The sequence below is a fragment of the Crocodylus siamensis genome, chromosome 2 (assembly GCF_052110815.1).
Source record: "Crocodylus siamensis isolate JL-2025a chromosome 2, ASM5211081v1, whole genome shotgun sequence".
Lineage (NCBI taxonomy): Eukaryota > Metazoa > Chordata > Crocodylia > Crocodylidae > Crocodylus > Crocodylus siamensis.
Genome location: NC_143396.1, coordinates 154,658,483 through 154,677,646, shown reverse-complemented (window position 1 = coordinate 154,677,646; position 19,164 = coordinate 154,658,483). Strand labels below are relative to the sequence as shown.

Sequence of the window (19,164 nt, the reverse complement as noted above, 5' to 3'; positions counted from 1 at the left end):
AGGTCCCTGGAGAGCCAGGAGGGCTGCTGTGCCTTCTTGCTGCCTTTCCTCCATGTTGGAATAGATTTAGCTTGTGCATTGAGGATCGCTTCCTTGAGAAGCAACCACTCTTCTTCAACTCCCATCTCCCTGGGGTCATGGTCCCTGAGGGCCTGACCGACAAGCCTCTTGAGCTTGTCAAAGTCGGCTTTTCTGAAGTCAAGGACTTCTGTGTTGCTGACTTGCCAGCTTTACGGCAGATGGTGAAGGTGATCAGGTCGTGGTTGCTGTTACCCAGCTTCCCTTCGATCGTTAGGTCACTGATTAGGTTGTCCCCCGTAGCCGGTACCAGGTCGAGCAGCACTTTGCCTCTCGTTGGCCCATAGACTTCTTGAGTCAGGTAGAGGTCATCCACGCATGAGAGAAAGCTTTGCAACTGCTCGGATTTTGCTGAGTGATCTTCCCACGAGATGTCCGGGTAATTGAAGTCACCCATGACAACCAAGGTCCTGGAGCAAGTGGCCGAAGTCAGTTCCCGGGCAAACTCCTGGTCAAGCTCGGGACTTTGAGTGGGAGGTCTGTAGTAGACTCCCACCGTTGTGTCCCCTGTGCCGTATTCCCCACAAATTTTTACCCAGAGGGTCTCTAGCTGTCCATGCTGGTCGCCAACATCAGCTTGCAGGGACATGTAGCTTTCCTTCACATAGAGAGCTACACCCCCGCCCCTTTTGTCAACACGATCCCTCCTGTATAGGGTATAGCCCTCTATACCCGTGGTCCAGTCATGGGTGGAGTCTGACCAGGTCTCCGTTATCCCAATGACGTCATAATTCTTTGCACTGAGCAGGAGGACAAGCTCCTCCTGCTTGTTGCCCAGGCTCCTGGCATTAGTGTACAGGCAGGCAAGTGCCCCTTGGGGGCTCTTGCCTTGCCCACAGATTGTGCCAGGGCTGGGGCGGGGTGGGCTCCATTAAGTGCCTTTGTCTGCTGGCTTTGCAAGGGTCACTCAGCGGGCCAGCAGTGGCAGTAGTCCCCCCATCCCCCAGCAGGCTTAGTTTAAAGCCCGGTGGAGGTCAGCCAGCCTGGCTGAGAAGAGCCTCCTCCCCAGGGGAGAGAGGTGGAGGCCATCTCTTCCCAGCAGCTCGCTTCCTCTCTCGCCAAAGAGTGGGCTGTGGTCATGGAAGCCAAAGCCTTCCCCATGACACCAGCTCCGCAGTCTTTGGTTCACTGCGTGGATCCTCCTCTCCCTCCTCAGCCCATAGCCCGAGACTGGGAGGATCAACGAAAACACCACCTGAGCTCCCAGACCCCCAAGCCCCGCTCCCAAATCCCTGTAGCGCCTCATGACCTGGCTGGGGGTTCTCCGAGCCGTGTCAGTCATGCCCACGTGAATAAGGGGTAGTGGTCTGTGGGCTGGAGGAGCTGTGGGATCCTCTCCGCAATGTCTCGGATGCGGGCCCCCGGGAAGCAGCAGACTTCCCAGGCTAAGGGGTCAGGGCGGCAGATTGCCCCCTCAGTCCCCCGCAGGATGGAGTCTCCCACAACAAACACCTTCCGTTTTGTCTTGGGGAGAGCGGGGGCAGTAGCTGTGCTTGAGCCTGGGTTGCCTGCAGGAGCTGGCAACTGAGCAGGCTCTGCTGGGGCTGCAAGAGGTGCGAACCTGTTGCTAAGCTCCGGCGAGGGAGGGGCCTTGGTGCGGCGGGCCTTAGGGCCCTTGACCACCTTGGTCCATGCCCCTGACTGGGCAGAGCGGGAGGTCCCAGAGTCCTCCTTAGTCCTGGAGGGAGACGGTGCTCTACCCTGCAGCTCCCGGGGGAGAAGGGCCTGGCAGTAGGAGTCTATCTTCTGCTCCCAGTCCCTGATGGCACGCAGTCTCTGGATTGTGGCCTGGAGCTCCTCCAGCTGGCACGCCAGAGACCCCAGTAGGGAGCAGACCCCGCAAGGGGAGGTGGCCATGCTCCCGGGCCCCAGAGCCTGAAAAAGGGACAGGCAGCCCCCACAGCCAAGAGCCAGGGGCTCCATCTGCGTGGAGCCCGGAACCATGGGCTCTGTCTTGGCGGCCGTCTCTGAGGTGCCCAATGGGGGGGCCGCAGAGCCCGAGGGGACCCTCGGGGTGCAGCGCGTGCCCATCCGTGTCATGCCTCTGGTAGGCTAGCTACGGCTGGGGCTGACTACTCTGGGGGGGTCGCAGGCAGGGTCTCGTGCCCTCCCGCGCCCTCTCCTGCACTAACTCCGCGCTAACTAGAGCGCCTGTTTACGCACCCTGTTCGCGTGGCTCCCTGGGGGGCTGGGCCAAGTAGGGGCCTGGGCGGGGGCTTGACCCGGCCCGGCTCCAGGCAGCGGCCTCCTCCCAGGGACCGAGTCGTTAACCCCTTCCCACCACGAGCCTGCTTACCTCCGGCTGTGCTGGAGGTCAGCAGGGGGCTCTGCAGCTGCTGAGGGGGTGTCTGGGGGGCTTCGGGGGAGCGGGGGCGCAGCAGGCTTCACCCACGCATCTCTCAGCGCTCCGGAGCCTAACTGCTTGCACCCCAGAGTACTCTGGGGTTCAAGCTGTTTATATCCACCCACTTAATAAGTCTATCCAGGTCAGCCTGGATCACCAGCCTATTCCTCGGGTGTGGAAGCTCTACCCGGAAGTTTAGTGTCATCAGCGAACTGGGCCAGTCCACTCACTTCTGACACCAGTGTTGATAAAGATGCTAAAGAGAACAGGTCCAAGGACTGGTCATGGAGCACCATGATGATTCACTTCCGTTGACTGCCACTCTCTGGGTCCAGGCTTGGAGTCAATTCCCCAACCACTGGACTGTGATGTAGCCTAGGCCACAGTTGGCCAATTTTTCTATGAGGAGATCATGGGTCACCAAATCAAAGGCTTTTTTAAAGTCCAGATATATGACGTCAATCTTGTCTTCCTTGTCCAGGTGATATGTCACCTGGCCATAGAAGGAGATGATATTGGTCAGGCAAGACCTACCCACAACAAAACTGTGCTGGCTGTCCCGCAGGATGCTGCCATCAGCCAGCTTGTTTAGTATGGTCACTTTGATAATTTTTTCCAGAATCTTTCCAGGGACTGTGGTCAAGCTGACTGGCATGTAGTTTCCCAGATCTACTTTCCTCCCTTTCTTGAAAATAGGCACCACATCGGCCTTCTTCCAATCTTCAAGTACTTCACCTGAGCACCACAAGTTCCCAAATATCCCTGGCAGTGGCTGGGCTATAATGCCTGACAGCTTCTTAAGTACTCTGGGGTGCAAGCTGTTAGGACCAGCTGACTTGAAGGTGTGCAGCCTCTCACGGTGTTCCTTTACAAGGTTTACAACAGTCCTAGGTATAAATTCACCATCACCCTGGCCATCCCACATCATGCTAGGCAGGGCAGTCTCTTTGGGCTGGTGAAAAACCAACGCAAAGTACCCATTAAGCAGGTTGGCTTTTTCCTGGGTGTCGGTTGTCAGTTGTCCCATTTGAGTTAGCAGGGGTCCAATGTTAGCCTTGCTTTTCTTCTGATTCCCACATATGTGAAAAAGGACTTCTTATTGATCTTGATACATGTAGCCAGTTAGAGTTCAGCTGCAGTCTTGGCTTTCCCAATTCATCCCCTACAGGTCCAGACCAGTGCAGAACACTCCTCCTTAGTGGCGATTCCCGTCTTCCATCCTTTATAAGCCTCTCTTTTTAGACGTAAAAGATCCACAAGATCCCTGATGAGCCAAGGGGGTTGCTGTGCCCTTTTGCTACCTTTCCTCCAAGATGGGATGGACATCCCTTGTGCCTTCAAGATCGTTCCCTTAAGGAGCAATCACTCATCTTGGACTCCCCTCCTTGTCAAGTCATAGTCCCTTAGGGCCTCATCAACAAGCCTCCTGAGCTTGTCAAAGTCACCTTTCCTATAAAGTCGAGGATTTCTGCATTGCTGACTGACTTGCCAGCTTTGCGATGGATAGTAAAAGTGATCGGCTCATGGTCAGTGTTTCCCAGATTTCCTTCAGTTCATAGGTCACTGACTAGATCATCCCCTTTTGCCAGTTCCAGGTCCAGTAGCACTTTACCTCTTGTTGGTCCATAGACTTCTTGAGTCAGGTAGAGCTCATCCACGCACACAAGGAAGCTTGGTGACCATTCAGATTTGACTGAGTGCTCTTCCCATGAGATGTCTGGGTAGTTGAAGTCTCCCATCACAACCATACACCAAGAGCGTGAAGCCTCAGCTAATTTCCTGGCAAATTCCTGGTCAAGCTCCTGTTCCTAATTAAGAGGTCTGTAGCAGACTCCTACCATTGGGTGCCCTGTGCCACATTCCCCATGTATTTTGACCCAGGGGGTCTCCAGTCGTCCTCCATGAGTGCCAATGTCAGCTTGCAGGAATGTGTAGCTTTCCTTAACAGAGAGAGCTACACCCCCATCCCTTTTTTACCCTGTACAGGAGAGATTGTGCAGATAGCCATCTATACCTGTGGCCCAGTCATAGGTGGAGTCCCACCAGGTCTCTATTATGCCTATGAGATTGTAGTCATTCTTGTTTACTAGGAGGACCAGTTCCTCCTGTTTGTTCCCTAAGCTCCTGGCGTTGGTATACAAATATGTAAGCATCCCATTGAAAGCCCTAGGCTCCGTTGCACTCCCAGGAGGACATCGTTCCAGGGCTGGGGTACGAGTGGTTTCCCTTGGGTGCCCTAACCTGCTGGTTTTGTAGTGGTAGCCTAGTGGGCCTTGCTTTGGTGGTAGTCAACCCATCCCCCGACGGGCTTAGTTTAAGTCGAGCAGGTCAGCCATTCTGGCTGAAAAGAGCTTCCCGCTTCCACAAGCCCATTCATCTTAGGTGTGTATAACCAGAAGAAGAGAAGTTTGTTAAACAAAGAAGCACAATAGTAGACCAGGGGAGGACAAAATGGCAGATCCGGGTGATAGCTGGACTCCATTTCCCAGCAGCCCATGTCGACACAGCTGGCTTCCATGGAGACCCTAGCAGCAGTGGCACCATGACAGCATGGGGCCTGGTTTCCATGGAAACCGGCCCAAGCAGCACTGGTTGGGTGGCCAGTTGGGTGGGGAGCTGCTCTGTGGATGGGGCTGGAATCTTGCAGTGGTGACAGCATGGTCTACAGCCAGGTCAAAGGCGCAGGCACTGAATCACAGCCCCGCCCCAGCTCCAGACCACGCTGTCACCACCACAAAATCCCAGCTTTGGAGCGGCTCCCCACCCAACCACATGCCCTGCCAGCGCTGCTGGGGCGAGTTTTCATGGAAACCCTAGCCCTGTGCTGTCATGATGCCGTTGGTGCTGGAGTCTCCAAGGAAAACGGCTGCAGCGACAAGGGCATGGGCTGCTGGGAAATGGAGTCTGCAACAGGCCCAATCTGTCCCATGGGCCAGACTCTGCCCGTATCTATACTAGACAGAGGCAGAACAAAGAGTATTGGAGACATTTGGCCACAAGGAAATACTAGTATGTTACAGAGTTACCAAAATACACTACCTGAACCATAATGCTCCTGCTGGCTTGATCCCAAAATAAACCTATTAAATGCTCACAGGCACCAGTACACAGTTGCAATTAACTCCATGTGTTTTGTTTTTTCCCACTTTGCCAATACTTTTTCCCAGCTGTTGATACCTTTGGAATAGTTTTTAACACAAAAGATTAATTTCCTTAAGATAAGTTTGATTTAAAAATCCCAATTTTCCTGACTAAGATCTCCCTTGAAAATAAGCAAAATGAAAAAAAAATGAAACATGCTACTTTTCTGCATTAAGGGACTATTATAATACATAAAACATCTCTAACGGAGCTTAGATTCATGTTTGAAATTTCATAAATATTTTACTCCTACACAGCTAAAGGACTGAGACTTGTGGAATGAGAATTCCAGAGAAGAACTGATTTCACTAGCTGATTAATCATGTGCTTTTCAGAGTAGTGATATTTATAAACGAACATGGAAGTCCAGATTCCTTTTCGTTTAAAAGGAGGAGAAACTTCTGATCAGATTGTCAGCCCTAGCAAGTTTTTTGAAACTGAAACAATACTTAGGTCTTCCCCCCACATCCATCTCCTGCCACTGTCCCATAATCAGAAGGCTAGAGATGGAAAAGTCTTATAAGACACCATCTCTATTTCCCCATAAACTTTCTGGTTCTTGAAAATTAATGCCATAGGCCTCAAGAAAAAGTTACCCTACCCTTTTTTGCCCTAAATGTAAATTTCAGTTGGAAAAATAACTGTGAGACTATGTCAGCAGTATGGACCTATTCACCTGTCACTGTCTTCATCTTTATTTCTATGCAATTCTCACACAATTACATGACAGCTGTCCCCCTTTTCTTCTCCCCCCCTTTTTTTAATACTGTTGTCAATCCAGCAATTTTACAGATTTTGTTTTTTGTCTTGCCATACATTACTCCCTTCATCATCATTTATTGATTTCATTCTATGGTACAGAATTTGAAGGAACTATACAACTTACTGTTTTGAGCCAGGGCTTGTAGCAGACAATCCAAGCATCCCTCCAAGCTATCTGCTGTGCTGTCAGTGGCTGTTATCTTCAGCTTCTTTAATGCATCGCTTAGATTATCTGCTTGGTTAATATGAAAGAGAGAGAAATAAGTGTCCTCATCAATCTGATAGGAGCATCGTAGGTTATACACTTAAAGACATTATAAAGTAAAGTGGTCCTATTTCATTCAAAAAGGAAGCTATTTCTGTGTTCTGAGGAAAGAAAAAAGCCTAAAGTCAAAGGTTTGGGATAAAATCAAGTCTTTTTTCAAATTTAAATATACATTTCTCATTCTGTGTGATTATGGGATGCCATTAGGCATTTTATAAAATGCCAGTGAACAGCTCTTTTACCATCAATATTCTCTGAGCTTAGCTGGTTTAGGAACGGAAACCAGCAGCAGACTCTCTACTCCAATTTGCTACCCAGAAAAAAGATGCAAGTAAACTCCTTGAATGTTTTCATCCAAAGAAAGGTCATTGTGAATGCCACTTCTGCTTAGCTGTAGTTTTCCTGCATGCACCACAGGATTCCATCTTGGCTATATATTCACAAAGCCCGCACTGAAATCAGGACTAAGCTTACAGCCTCTTAAATAAATCAACATTATCAAACATAACATAAGCACTTCATGTTTTGATTATTCAAACTACATTATTCTTTGTATTCAACTGAGCCATAAAAAATAAGGAAGCTTCTAGAAATCAGAGAATCCCAGTTTCAATGTCAGATTATGAAATGACACTTTTCCCAAAAAATACCTGGAGTGTAAGTTTCTGTGAATGAGCTCTGATTCTCATAGAAGCAACAGTGACTGTCAGTGCAAGCATCTCAAGTATTTTGTTTATTCACAGACAAGGTATAAGTGTTAACAGCTGCACTGCAAGTCTTCAGTTTGCCAGCTGATGACTAACCTCTATCTGAATGGACTCTCCTTTTAAAAAGCATGAGTGGTAATTCAGTTTCCATGCCAACTCAGCCAGTAAGCAGAGACCGCGTCTCAAAACAAATAATGTTAAATACTGTCTAGCTGTCTACTGTTCCCAGTGACTAATCAACTATCCCTGACCCAGTCCTCCAGTACAGTGGGAAATAGATGATTTGTCCTATACTGATGGCACACTATGCACCCAACAACACATATCCATCCACAAGAAGTTCACCCCAGAGCAGGAGGAGCCAGCACCTGTTAATACTATGCCTCTTCCTTGCTGCCAGCATAGAGTGTGGAAATGGGAAGATGGTCGGGGCTTCTTTTATGCCCCCTTTTTTTTTCCAGTTGACCTCTCCAACCTTTGTGGTCCCTAGCAATCAACATAAGCTAAAACAGCTATGCTAAGAGGATGAGTGTGGCCACCTAGTTTGGGGAGAGAAAAACCCCGCTCCCTATACAGCTGCACTGCTATTTACCTACTATTTAGCTATAACTGAAGATGTGGGCCCTCATTTCTACTTATTATTAAAACAATAGACTGTAGAACAATGGAAATAGTTAAAAGAAAGGATAACAGTTTATTTATGAATAATCACCATCAAGTTTTCTCTCTCCTAATGTCACAAAATGTATTACTTTTGATGAACGTGAATCCAATTACTTTCAAAAGCAGTGACCCAACCACATTCAGACAACTCTAAAATCTCCCATAGCATTACTCTCAGACCTGCAAGTAACAGATGTCATTGCCATTTTCTTAAATTGCCAATTGCCTTTCCCTTCTCACTCAGTGATCACTTTATAGTAAGGTGTTAGGTGACATTCACCTGCATAGATGCAAGGCAGTGAATTTGCTGGACATTCTACTTTGCAGATTTGTCAGTATATCTGTCAGAAAATATCTCATGAACTATAGTGCTGACACTATCAAAACAGTTGTCAAATAAATTATTCTAGGAAAACTGTAAAAAGATGCATAACATTTGTCTTCTCAACTTCCTCTCATGATTCTTCTTTCTATTCCAAAATCTCCCCCCAAATGTCTTGATATACTCTTATTCTGGTTTTCAAACACATCTCTGAATTGCATTCCCATCCAGGCATTTAATCACACCATCCAAACTTCCTCCATGCATTCATGAACTATTTTGGATTTTTACCAGACAACTTATAGTAGACTGTATAAGAGGACAAAATCTACTAGAGAAACAGATATAAAAAAATAAAAACTGGAGGGGGTGAAGGAATCCAAATGTGAAAGACCTGCTTCCAACTCAATTTATGCACAACTGGGAAAATGTAAGATTGCTACCAGCGTGTTGATCCTAGACCTAGCAATTTCTACTGAGAATGTGTTAATAAGCTCTTTACCTCAAACCTTTGGCTACATGCAGTGAGGAGCATGCTGTTTCACTGGTTCCTTATTCCCAGGCCCCTTCACTGGGCACTTGGGACATCTCCCCAGTGCTCTACTGCTTCCTTACCCTTCTAGTCCTGTAAGGATGTGGAGAAGTTAAAAAAAACAGTGTATAGTGTTTGTCTACAACTATAACATTCTCCCAATTTTTGGGTCGTCTTCTCCGTTTGACAGTTCTATTATCTACTTCTGCTCTTGTTCCTATCTTCCCCTAGAACAGTCAAGTGAAAGTAGCCTAGTGCTTGATCATTTCACTCCTGTCTAGTTTTGAACAGCAGTAAACACAAAAACTAGTCTTCACTCAGCCACAATTTGGAAAGTTCTGATCAGCCACTCTGCCACTGGAGTTTTGTACGTGCCAGCCTGGGAAAATAGTGCTGCATCATGTTTGGGAAATTAGACTGTAAAGTAAAAAAACAACAGAAAGAAACCTCAAAACAACACTATGCTTTCTTTACTATTTAACAGAACATTTCAAGATAGATTGTGATCTCAGGTCCTGTGATATAAACCTCATGCAACTATGGTTTTGCTCACGTCACTGAAATCAGAATCTGCCTTTTCTGTACTTATACTCAACCCCTTGTTACAATGAAGAGGGAAAAAAACCCAGAATGATCTAGGGACAAACCATCAACTAAGCTACTCATGAACTATTTGAAAAAGAAAACTATAGAATCAAATATCTGTTTTATCAACAAATACTTTAACAGCCAAGTAATTGCAGGTGACCTGCTTGAGAAACTAGCTGAATATCCAACCACCAGTCACAACAAGGGTTCCAAAATATTTAATGAATTGCAGACATTCTATTCCCTAGTTTTTAAGCAACTGATCTACTTCACTTGATTGCCATGAGATTCCCATTGGCATGGGGAAGCAACAAATAAAATCTGCAGTCCTATCCATTTCAAGTTGGATCACTTAAAGAATGCTTTTCCTTTATTTGACAATTTAAGGATGCCTCTAAACTAGTGGTCTTTAAATTTTTTAAGTAGGAGATCACCTCTGGCATTTAAAAGCTACCCAAGATCTACTGTGTGCTGCTGCCACCCCACCACACCCACCAACAGGTAAGTCTGTGGGGAGGGAAGGGGGGGCAGATTGAGAAAAATTATTTGGGGGTGCATCTCCCACACAGGTAAGTCCCACCAGGCTGGGACCCCACTCAACTTACCACTGCTCCTGCCTCTGTAGCAGCGTCCCTCACCACGGGTTCTTGATCTAGCACCCACCCCTTCCCTTCCCCATGGACTGACTTGCTGGGCTGGGGTAGCAGTGGTCAGCAGATTTTGGGTTGCTTTTAAATGCCAAAAATGATTTCCTACTTAAAAAGGTTGGAGACCACTGATTTAAAAGATCAGTTTGATTTGTGCGTGGGGAAAGGGAGTTGTGCAGAAAGATACTATTTTTTAATTTTTGTCATTTGTGGCATAGGTGTAGAGAGCATTGCTTTGGTGCTCTTTTTCATTCTTTGTTTAAATACATAAATACCATCAGATTTTTCATAATTAGTAAGTCAAATTAGTAGAAAATTGTTGAAGGCAAAAATATTTATATTTCACAGATCTGATTAAAAAAATAATTATGAGCTTTCAATCAAAAGAAAAATACCTTGCAACCCACCCCTGAAATGGTCAGAGTTTGTCAGCTTTAACCAGCTCTAGGGTCTAGTAGTTCCAGTAAGCAGAAAAGAAAATAGACTTGGTAGTAAAGTTTGAAAACAATCCTGCCTTTATACAAATATGTTTAAAGAGGTCTGTGAAAGCATTAAAGAGCATTCTAAGCATATATGAATGCACCCCTCCCCACACAAGTGCTTTCTTTGAGAAACATTTTTATCCTTCCTGAACTGAACAGCATAAAGGTACTACAGGAAACCAAAGCACTGGCTCATCTAGGAGTTGGGAATGTTGTTGTTGGTTCCTTTTTCACTTATTACATTACAAAAAAATGAGCAGAGAAAACCTAATATAGTTTAAAGATAAAAAAGTAGATTGTGTGTGGTTTGCATAAGAAAATGATCTATGAGAAGAGATTTGTACATTTTGGTATAAATTTTTGAATGTGGGTTTCTAAAATTATGCCTCTAAAAAAGTGTTATATTTTCAATAGTGAAAATTGAAATGGACTTAGGGAATGTTTTGACTGTTCATCATCTCTGCAAATTAGCTCATTTTTTCATGCTCTGGATTCTGATCCCTAAATTTAGACAGATGCTTTTGAAGTTGTTGGGTTTTGGCTTTAGAACTGGTATATTCACGGAGGGGGGGAGGGTTAACTGTCTATCAAAAGCAATATACAACTAAAATTACCTTCCCCCTGGTATCCTAAGATATTATAATGGTAAGTATTTTGTAAATAACAGAGATTAGATTAGATTAGATTAGATTAGACTTTTCCTAAAACACTATGTTTAATGCAAGTGTTAGGAAGCAAGAAGCACAATAACCTTTGACTTTTTATATCCAATATACCAGTCTAAACTGATGGAGTTTTAAGCTTCCCCCCAGAGAAAAATAACATGAATAGGATTTAAGGAGTCACTTCTTGACGCACCATGTTAAAAGACCTTACCCAGAGCAAAAAAAGATAAATCTGCTACATATAATATTTGGAAAAAACAATGCTCAAAGCACTAAACTACAAATCTAATCACTTTCTGCCAAAGGCATTTTTTTCTTAACAAATGGATTTACATTCTCAAAAGACAGGAAATCATCTTCACTTCTGCAAGTTTAATAAGTACATAATAACAGCTAACATGTCACTAGTGATTTTGTACTTCTTTTTTGGTCCTTCTCGAAGATTCCTTCTGGGGCCTTCAGAGAAATAAAAATTTTCATTTTAATCTACATATACTGATTTCATGATTTCAAGTGACGATAGGGAAACATGAGGGAGAAAAGGGTCCTCTCCAAAGGCCACCAACTTATATTCGTGCAGGGACTCATGAATCCTTCATTTTTCACAGCTGCCTTGGAGTCTTCTATTTAGAAAAGCAGCTGCAGATATTTTCTTTCCAAATGTAAAAACCCTGTTATCTTGCTGCAATCACCTGCTCTCATGGTTTTCTTATGCAAGATTCTGCCTGTCTTTACATTTTTTGCCCTCCAATCTGTCTTTAGTGATTTTGCTCTGAATAGGATTACCTGACAGTAAAAAAATCCATGGGGAGAGAAGCTATACTGCCTGACTCCGCTGGAGAAAGAGGAAAGTGTAAAGGAAGGTACTGCTTGGATGCCAAAGAAATGTGCACAAGAAAGACTGATTTGGCATGCAGGCTTCTGTCAGATGTAAAGGCTTGCGAAGAGAGCTTGGGGCAGGGCAGGCTTCTTATAGTGTATGTGCCACATGGGCCTTCAGTCACCCCATCCTCAAGTTAACAGGCTAAGATGCCCTACAGTGATTCAGGTCTCCACTGCTGGGGAGTGGGGGAAGAGGAACAGTGAAACACCAAAATAAAACAAGCAGACAAACAAAAATTTGTGCCGATTTTTTGTTGGGGGCCAAATACAACAACTCTGTTCATAAAGATGTGGGGCAGAACATTTTCCAGTGCTTTATTTTTACGTGGGAAATTTTCCATTTCTAAAAATTCATTGTTTCATAAAAGTCATTAGTAACAATGAATGGATGCCAATAGAATATTAAGCAAGCTTGGCAGTTTCAAAGTGTTTGGTTTTTTTCAGGTGATTATCCTTAGGAAGTGTGTGACAGAGTAAATATATGTTTTATTGATTTGTAAACAGGAGGGTAAATACACTAACATAATCCAAAACAAAAATCAAGTTATGAATTCACCTAATTGGCTGTGTAGGTCAAATCAAAACCAAAGCTAAAATTCTTATTTCATCTCAGACAGCAAGTGAAAGCAAAACCAAAATTAAAACTGATTAATTTTGGTTTCACTTTCAGCTCAGCAACAACACAGAGCAGTGTCTCATTCCTTTTCTTGAGTTGGGGAAGTCAGAAGTGTTTGCATAAGATCTGTTAGTATTTAAGTGCTTTTGGTTTGAAGTAGTCAAAATCATTAGGCCTCTGCAAATAGGGAAGAATTCGGTTTGGATTTGGATTTGGCCAGTTTGGAGGACAGTGATTCACAGTTTCATAATTAGTAGGGTCAGAAGGGACCTGAGCAGATGATCAAGTCTGACCTCCTTGCCATGGCAGGACAGTACTGGGGTCAAACGACCCCAGCAAGGTGATGGTCAAGCCTTGTCTTAAAGACCTCAGGGTAGGAGCCTGCACCACTTCTCTTGGAAGTTGGTTCCAGATCCTAGCCGCCCTGACCGTGAAGTAGCACCTCCTGATATCTAACCTAAATCTACCCTCTGCCAGCTTGTGACCTTTATTCCTGGTCACTCCTAGTAGTGCATGGGGGAACAGGGACTTCCCCGGGGCTTGCTGGTCCCCTCTGTCTAGTTTGTACCAGGCCACTAGATCCCCCCTCAGCCTTCTCTTCTGGAGGCTGAATAGGTTCAGGTCCCTAAGCCTCTCCTTGTAAGGCCTGCCCTGCTGCCCCCTGATCATGCAAGTGGCCTCCTCTGGACCCTCTCCATGTTGTCCACATCCCTCTTGAAGTGTGGCACCCAGAACTGGACACAGTACTCCAGCTGCGGTCTTACCAGTGCTGCAAAGAGAGAGACGATCACCTCCTTGGACCTGCCCGAGATGCATCTGTGGATGCATGACAAGGTATGGTTCGCCTTCCTGACTGCATGTCCACACTGCCGGCCCATGTTCATCTTGCAGTCAATGATGACTCCAAGATCCTTTTCTGCCTCTGTGCTGACAAGAAGGGAGTTCCCTAACCTGTAGGTATGGTGCCGGTTGTTCCTCCCGAGGTGCATCACCTTGCACTTGTCAGTTTTGAAACCCATCCTATTCTCATCCTCCCACCCCTGTAACCTGTCTAGGTCTGATTGTAGCCTATTCCTCCCTTCTAGTATGTCCACATCCCCCCACATCTTAGTGTCATCAGCACATTTGAACAGGGTGCTTTTTATCCTCTTGTCCAAGTCACTGATGAAGATGTTGAACAGTGCAGGCCCGAGAACTGAGCCCTGGAGGATCCCACTGCCCACATCCCTCCAGGCTGAAAATGACCCATCCACCACCACTCTCTGGGTGCGGCCCTCCAGCCAGTTGGCAACCCATTTGACTGTGTAGGTGTCGACACCACAGTCCCCCAGTTTTTTAATGAGAGCAGGGTGAGAGACAGTGTTGTAGGCCTTCCGAAAGTCCAGAAAGACTATGTCCACTGCTACCCCTGCATCTAAGGATTTGGTGACCTGGTTACAGAAGGCCACCAGGTTGGTCTGACAAGACCTGCCTCTAACAAACCCCTGTTGGTTGCCCCCAAGCATAATCTCCCCTGCTGGCGCCTCGTGGACATGTGCCAGAATAATTCTCTGAAAAAGCTTACCCAGGATTGAGGTAAGACTAACTGGCCTATAGTTTCCCATGTCTTCCTTCCTCCCCTTTTTGAAGATGGGAACCACACTGGCCCTCTTCCAGTCCTCTGGCACCACACCAGAGCACCATGAGTGCTTATAAACCTATGCCAGGGGTCCTGCAATGACTTCAGCTAATTCCCTCAGCACTCTGGGGTAGAAATTGTCAGGACCTGCTGATTTAAATACATCCAGTCCCTCCAGAAGTTCCCTGACTAGCTCCTCACTGACCCTTGGCCTAAGTGTGCCTCTCCTGGAGCCTGAGGGCGGACCAGTGGTGGGGCTGATCCGGTCCCTGCTCAGGAAAATGGAGGCAAAAAAGTCGTTAAATATGTTGGCTTTGTCGTCTGGTGTGACGACCAAATTTCCCAGCATGTCTTACAGAGACCCCATGTTACCTGGTCCCTTCTTTTTGCCCCCATGTATTTAAAAAAGGATTTCTTGTTGTCCTTGATCCGGGTAGCTAGTCCCAGTTCCATTGCCGCCTTGGGCTTCCTGACTGCCCCCCTGCATCCCTGAGCAACTGCAATATAGTCCTCCCTGGTGATGGCCCCTCCCTTCCATTGGGTGTATGCCTCCCTTTTAGCTAGGAGACATTCCCAGATGCTTTTGGTGAGCCGTGGGGGCTTTGATCCATGCTGGGATTACCTCCCTTTGGGCTTGGAGAATTGTCTCCTTAAGGAGCGACCACTCTTCTTGGACACCTGGCTCCCCACCCCTCCGGGACCTCAGTGCTTCCCCGACTATTCTCCTTACCTCACTGAAGTCTGCCCTCCTGAAATCTAGGGCTGCTGCCTTGCTGCAGGCCTTTACCACCTCGCACTGGATGGTGAATTCCAGCAGGCAATGATCACCGTCTCCCAGGTGGTTGAGCACCCGCAGCCCCCACTGTCCCAAATCGATTCAGCCAAATCAGCTTCGGAAGATTCAGTGCCAATTTGGAGAGATTATGAGATTCAGCCATAGCTATAATGGGGAATCACTGAAATACCTATAACTGTAATTTTTTGGCTAATTTGGGTAGAAATTGCAGGATGGTAGCCCCTTCTGACAGCATGAAGCCTGTCAAGTTTCAAGGAGATGGGTCCAGGGGTTTCTGGGAGACTGCTGAAAGCTAAACTTGTGTCACATGTGTGTTAAGGTGCAGCAGGGTGAAAACTGCAGGCATGCTAGCCCCTGCTGAGGCCATGAAGCCTGCCACATTTCAAGGATATAGGGGCAGGGGTTTCTGGGAAACTGCACCTCAGGCTGCTGACAAGAAAAACTTGTGACATGTGACTTTGTGTGCATGTTAAGATGTGCCCTCACTGGTGCTGGGGCCTCTACACGACATGGTAGTGTGCCCCAGTCTGGTCTCCTCCCCCCCGCAACAACCTCAGCCTGGTCCACCACCTTAAATAACAACAGGTAAGAAGTGCACTGCAGCACAGTAGCACCAGCAGCATCTCAGGTAGCCAAACTGTCACAGAGCCTGTTTTTTCTTTCCTGCTTTTTCTCCAGCAGCTTCCAGAGAACTCTTCCTGCCAGCCCCAGCCCTGGGTCTTAAATGTGCCCTGGGCCCTGTGTCCTGGTCAGGTGCTATGGGTGTTGGTCTAAGGACATGGCACTGGTAGACAAGGTTCTTTGGGTCAATCTGGTATATTTTAGCAGACCAATTGAATAGTTAGAGAAATGTATCTTAGCAAGCTTTCAGGTTGAAAAACCCTTTGTCTGGCTGAGGAAGCACTTGCAGTTGGTGTGTGCTGTTCCTGGATGGAAGAAATAGTAAAGAATAGAGAGTGGCATGCAATGCAAGCAAGCAAGCCAATCAGTGAAAATGGAAATGAAGAAGTCAGGGGGTGAGAGAGACAGGTTGGGGTGGGGGGGAAGGGTGATGTAGCAGGTAAAAGTGGAGAGGTACCTGCTGCTACCTGGGAAGTCAGATGTCCATCAGGTTGTAGTGTGTCATAAACGCAATGTGTATATTGAGTCCATGAGTTTCTGTATCTAGGAGGTTGATGAAGTGAAATTCATAGGCCCAGCTGTGAAAAGTGGTTTGTAAATTCAAACAAGCACTGAACCTCGCTAACCTCATCGCCAGAAGCCAACTTCCTACAGCCCAAAATACAAAACCTGCCAACATATCTCCAGTACCCCCACAAACTGCGCACCCAAATCTACCAAAAACAAGAATACCCAACTACCTGTGGGGGGCACATTTCTCACAAAAAAAACAACACTATCTCCAGTCTCTTGGGCCTGATGCTTGAAGGGAATTTACAAAGCACTTTTCACAGATGGGCCTATGAACTTCACTTCATCAATCTCCTACATAGAGAAAGTCATGGACTCAATATAGACATTGGATTTATGACACGATAAAACCTGCTGGACATCTGACTCCCCAGGTACCTCTCCACTTTTACCTGCTACATCCCCCTTTCTCCCCTACCCCAGCCTGTCTCTCTCACCCCCTTATGCCTCCATTTCCAATTTCACTGGCTGCCTTTCTTGCCTGCATTGCATGCCAGCCTCTGGCTTCTTCTTTACTATTCTTTACATCCAGGAAAAGCACACACACCAACTGCAGGTGCTTCCTCAGCCTGACAAAGGGTTTTTCAACCCGAAAGCTGGTATCTCAGACAGCTAAGCTGAGCTCACCTGGAGCCTCACAACTCTACTGCAACCAGGAAGCCTCATGCCTGTCAAAGACATTATGGGTCTGGGCTTTCCCCAGCCAGGACTGTGTGCTTACATGTGGTGGCTGGAGGTTATGGAACCTTCTACCCACCTTTCACAAGGGGGATACTTGGTCCTGGCATTTCCTAGGGCTGCCACACCAGCCAGTCCCACCAGGCCTCTCAACCATGGCAGAGTGCAGTTTTAGTGATTATGCCCAGGGCTTGAAGGAGAGCCCACCAACAGCTTGACTGATTGCAGTAGTGCCCTGTGCAGAAGAGGTAGGCGTGATCTCCATCCCAGCTGCTCCAGATGTTGGAGGTGAAGTGCAAGGCTACCTGTGGCCCTGCCTTGTGCAGCTCCTTCCTCAAGTAATCCCCTGCATGCCTCATACAGGGAGGGCACTTTGTGGGGAGACTTGCAGCTCTAGCTCTCCCCGTACCTCCTCTAGCCCCTCTTCTTCCCCCTCCCCTGCCTTTCCGGTACGCATATTAATCTTTCCTGTGCTGAAAAATGTGTGTGTGTGTGTGCAGCTGTTATATATTCTTCTCTGTTGTCTGAATTTCTGACTGTGTTGTGTTTAGTCTGTATGTGTGTGTAACTCTAATAACTTTTTTTTATATATATATATCTATATATCTACCTATCTTCTTATTCTCTAATGTATGACTGTGACTTCTTCTGTGTTGTTTAATAATATGTGACTTCTTCTATGATGTATGTGTGTGGATATGTGTAATGTATGTGCTTTCTTGCACAGTGATGGATCACACTGCCAGGGAAAACATGGCTTTCTTTTTAAAAAGTGTGGGGAAAAAAACAAACAAACAAGAAAAAATAAGTTGAAAGAAATGGAGTGGATAGGGATAAGTAGAGGGATTCTATTTAGTAAGCTGTATCAAATCCTTTCCAAGAGCAGAAACTAGCAGGAGACTGACTAGGTAGGAAGCCAAGCCAGTCCAGTACCTTTCAGACACTGTTGCTCAGGCAGAAACAGCTCACAAAAGGCAGAGAAAGCCTGCAGACAGAGGCTTATGTGCTGTTTCTACATCCCTCCCCCAGAGCACTGTGATTGGAAGGGGACTCAGGGAAAGATCACAGTCACCAGCCAGCTAAGGATGTCAGTCTTCCCCCACTGCTCCCCCTCCCTCTTCTCAGTTTCTGTTCCCCTGAAAGACTGCCTTCTGAATCGATTCAGATGTTTTTTTTTCTCCCGATTCAATTCAGATTCAGTGATTTGGCCTCTGAATCAGGCCAAATCTTCTCTGAATTGAATCAGCAACCAAAGCTTTGCACACCCCTAATAATCATACCTAATCAGAAAAAAATAAGTGTATAACATTATTGTAGTGAAGTTCAAGCCACTGGAGGAAGGAAGTTGGTAGATGTAAATATTGTGGGCAGGAGTATGCCAACAATGCAACAAGAATGAACAAACATTTAACAACATGTAGAAACCATCCTGAAAGAGTACAAGCCATATACAAAAAACTAATACAACCAAGTGGTGGAAAATATTATCTGAGAAAAGTCTACTTCAGGAATCCTATGTAAGTAAATAAATTAATATGTTAAACAACATACAGTATAGACTAGCATCTATCTTGTTTTAAAACATCATTTTAAAAGTTGTGAATGCAACACAGACTATTATTTATTTAAAATATTTGTATCCTGCTTTTCCGCTTGCAGTAAGCACCCAAAGTGACTTAAGCTTAACAATATATATTTTTAAATTACATAATAGACAAATAGTTAACTATTTCAACTCAGGAGAGCAAGCTTAGTCTTCTGGCCGATGGCAGAGGCCAGACTATACTTCCCTCTGGCTCTGCAGTCCTAGGGCAACTGAGCAGCAAGTTGAGCAGCAGAGTGTTCTTTCTGGCAGGGAGGGGGGAAGCAAGCTCCCTGCCGCTTCTCCTTCCAATGGATGAGGCCAGATTAGAATAGGCTAAAATAGAAATCTTTTCCCCCTTTTGTTGTAGGAACTTGGTAGCTCAAGTGACATAGCAGATTTGCAAAAAATGGAAAATAAAAATGTTGAGCTGCCAGGCCTGGGGGAAGAAGCAGGATCCTCGCTTTCAAGATCACTGTCATCAGACATGTGATCCACCATGAGTAGCTGTTCCAGACAGTCAAGCTTTTTATCAAGTTTTGTGGATAAAATGTCAAAAGAAGATCAATAAAAAGCAGATGAGACATTAGCTCAAGCTATACTTG

General features: G+C 46.0%; 1 protein-coding gene across 3 annotated transcripts in view; it reads right to left on the bottom strand.

The window, feature by feature from the left end:
* RAP1GDS1 (Rap1 GTPase-GDP dissociation stimulator 1) overlaps positions 1-19,164 on the bottom strand; it is a 179,661-nt gene that overhangs the window by 111,382 nt on the left and 49,115 nt on the right. For 2 of the 3 annotated variants that reach the window (XM_090037111.1, XM_090037114.1), the window contains exon 2: positions 6,450-6,560. In XM_090037111.1, the coding sequence (XP_089893237.1) occupies positions 6,450-6,560 (111 nt within the window). The remainder of the gene's footprint in view (positions 1-6,449; positions 6,561-19,164) is intronic. The other variant, XM_090037113.1, reaches the window with a different exon arrangement.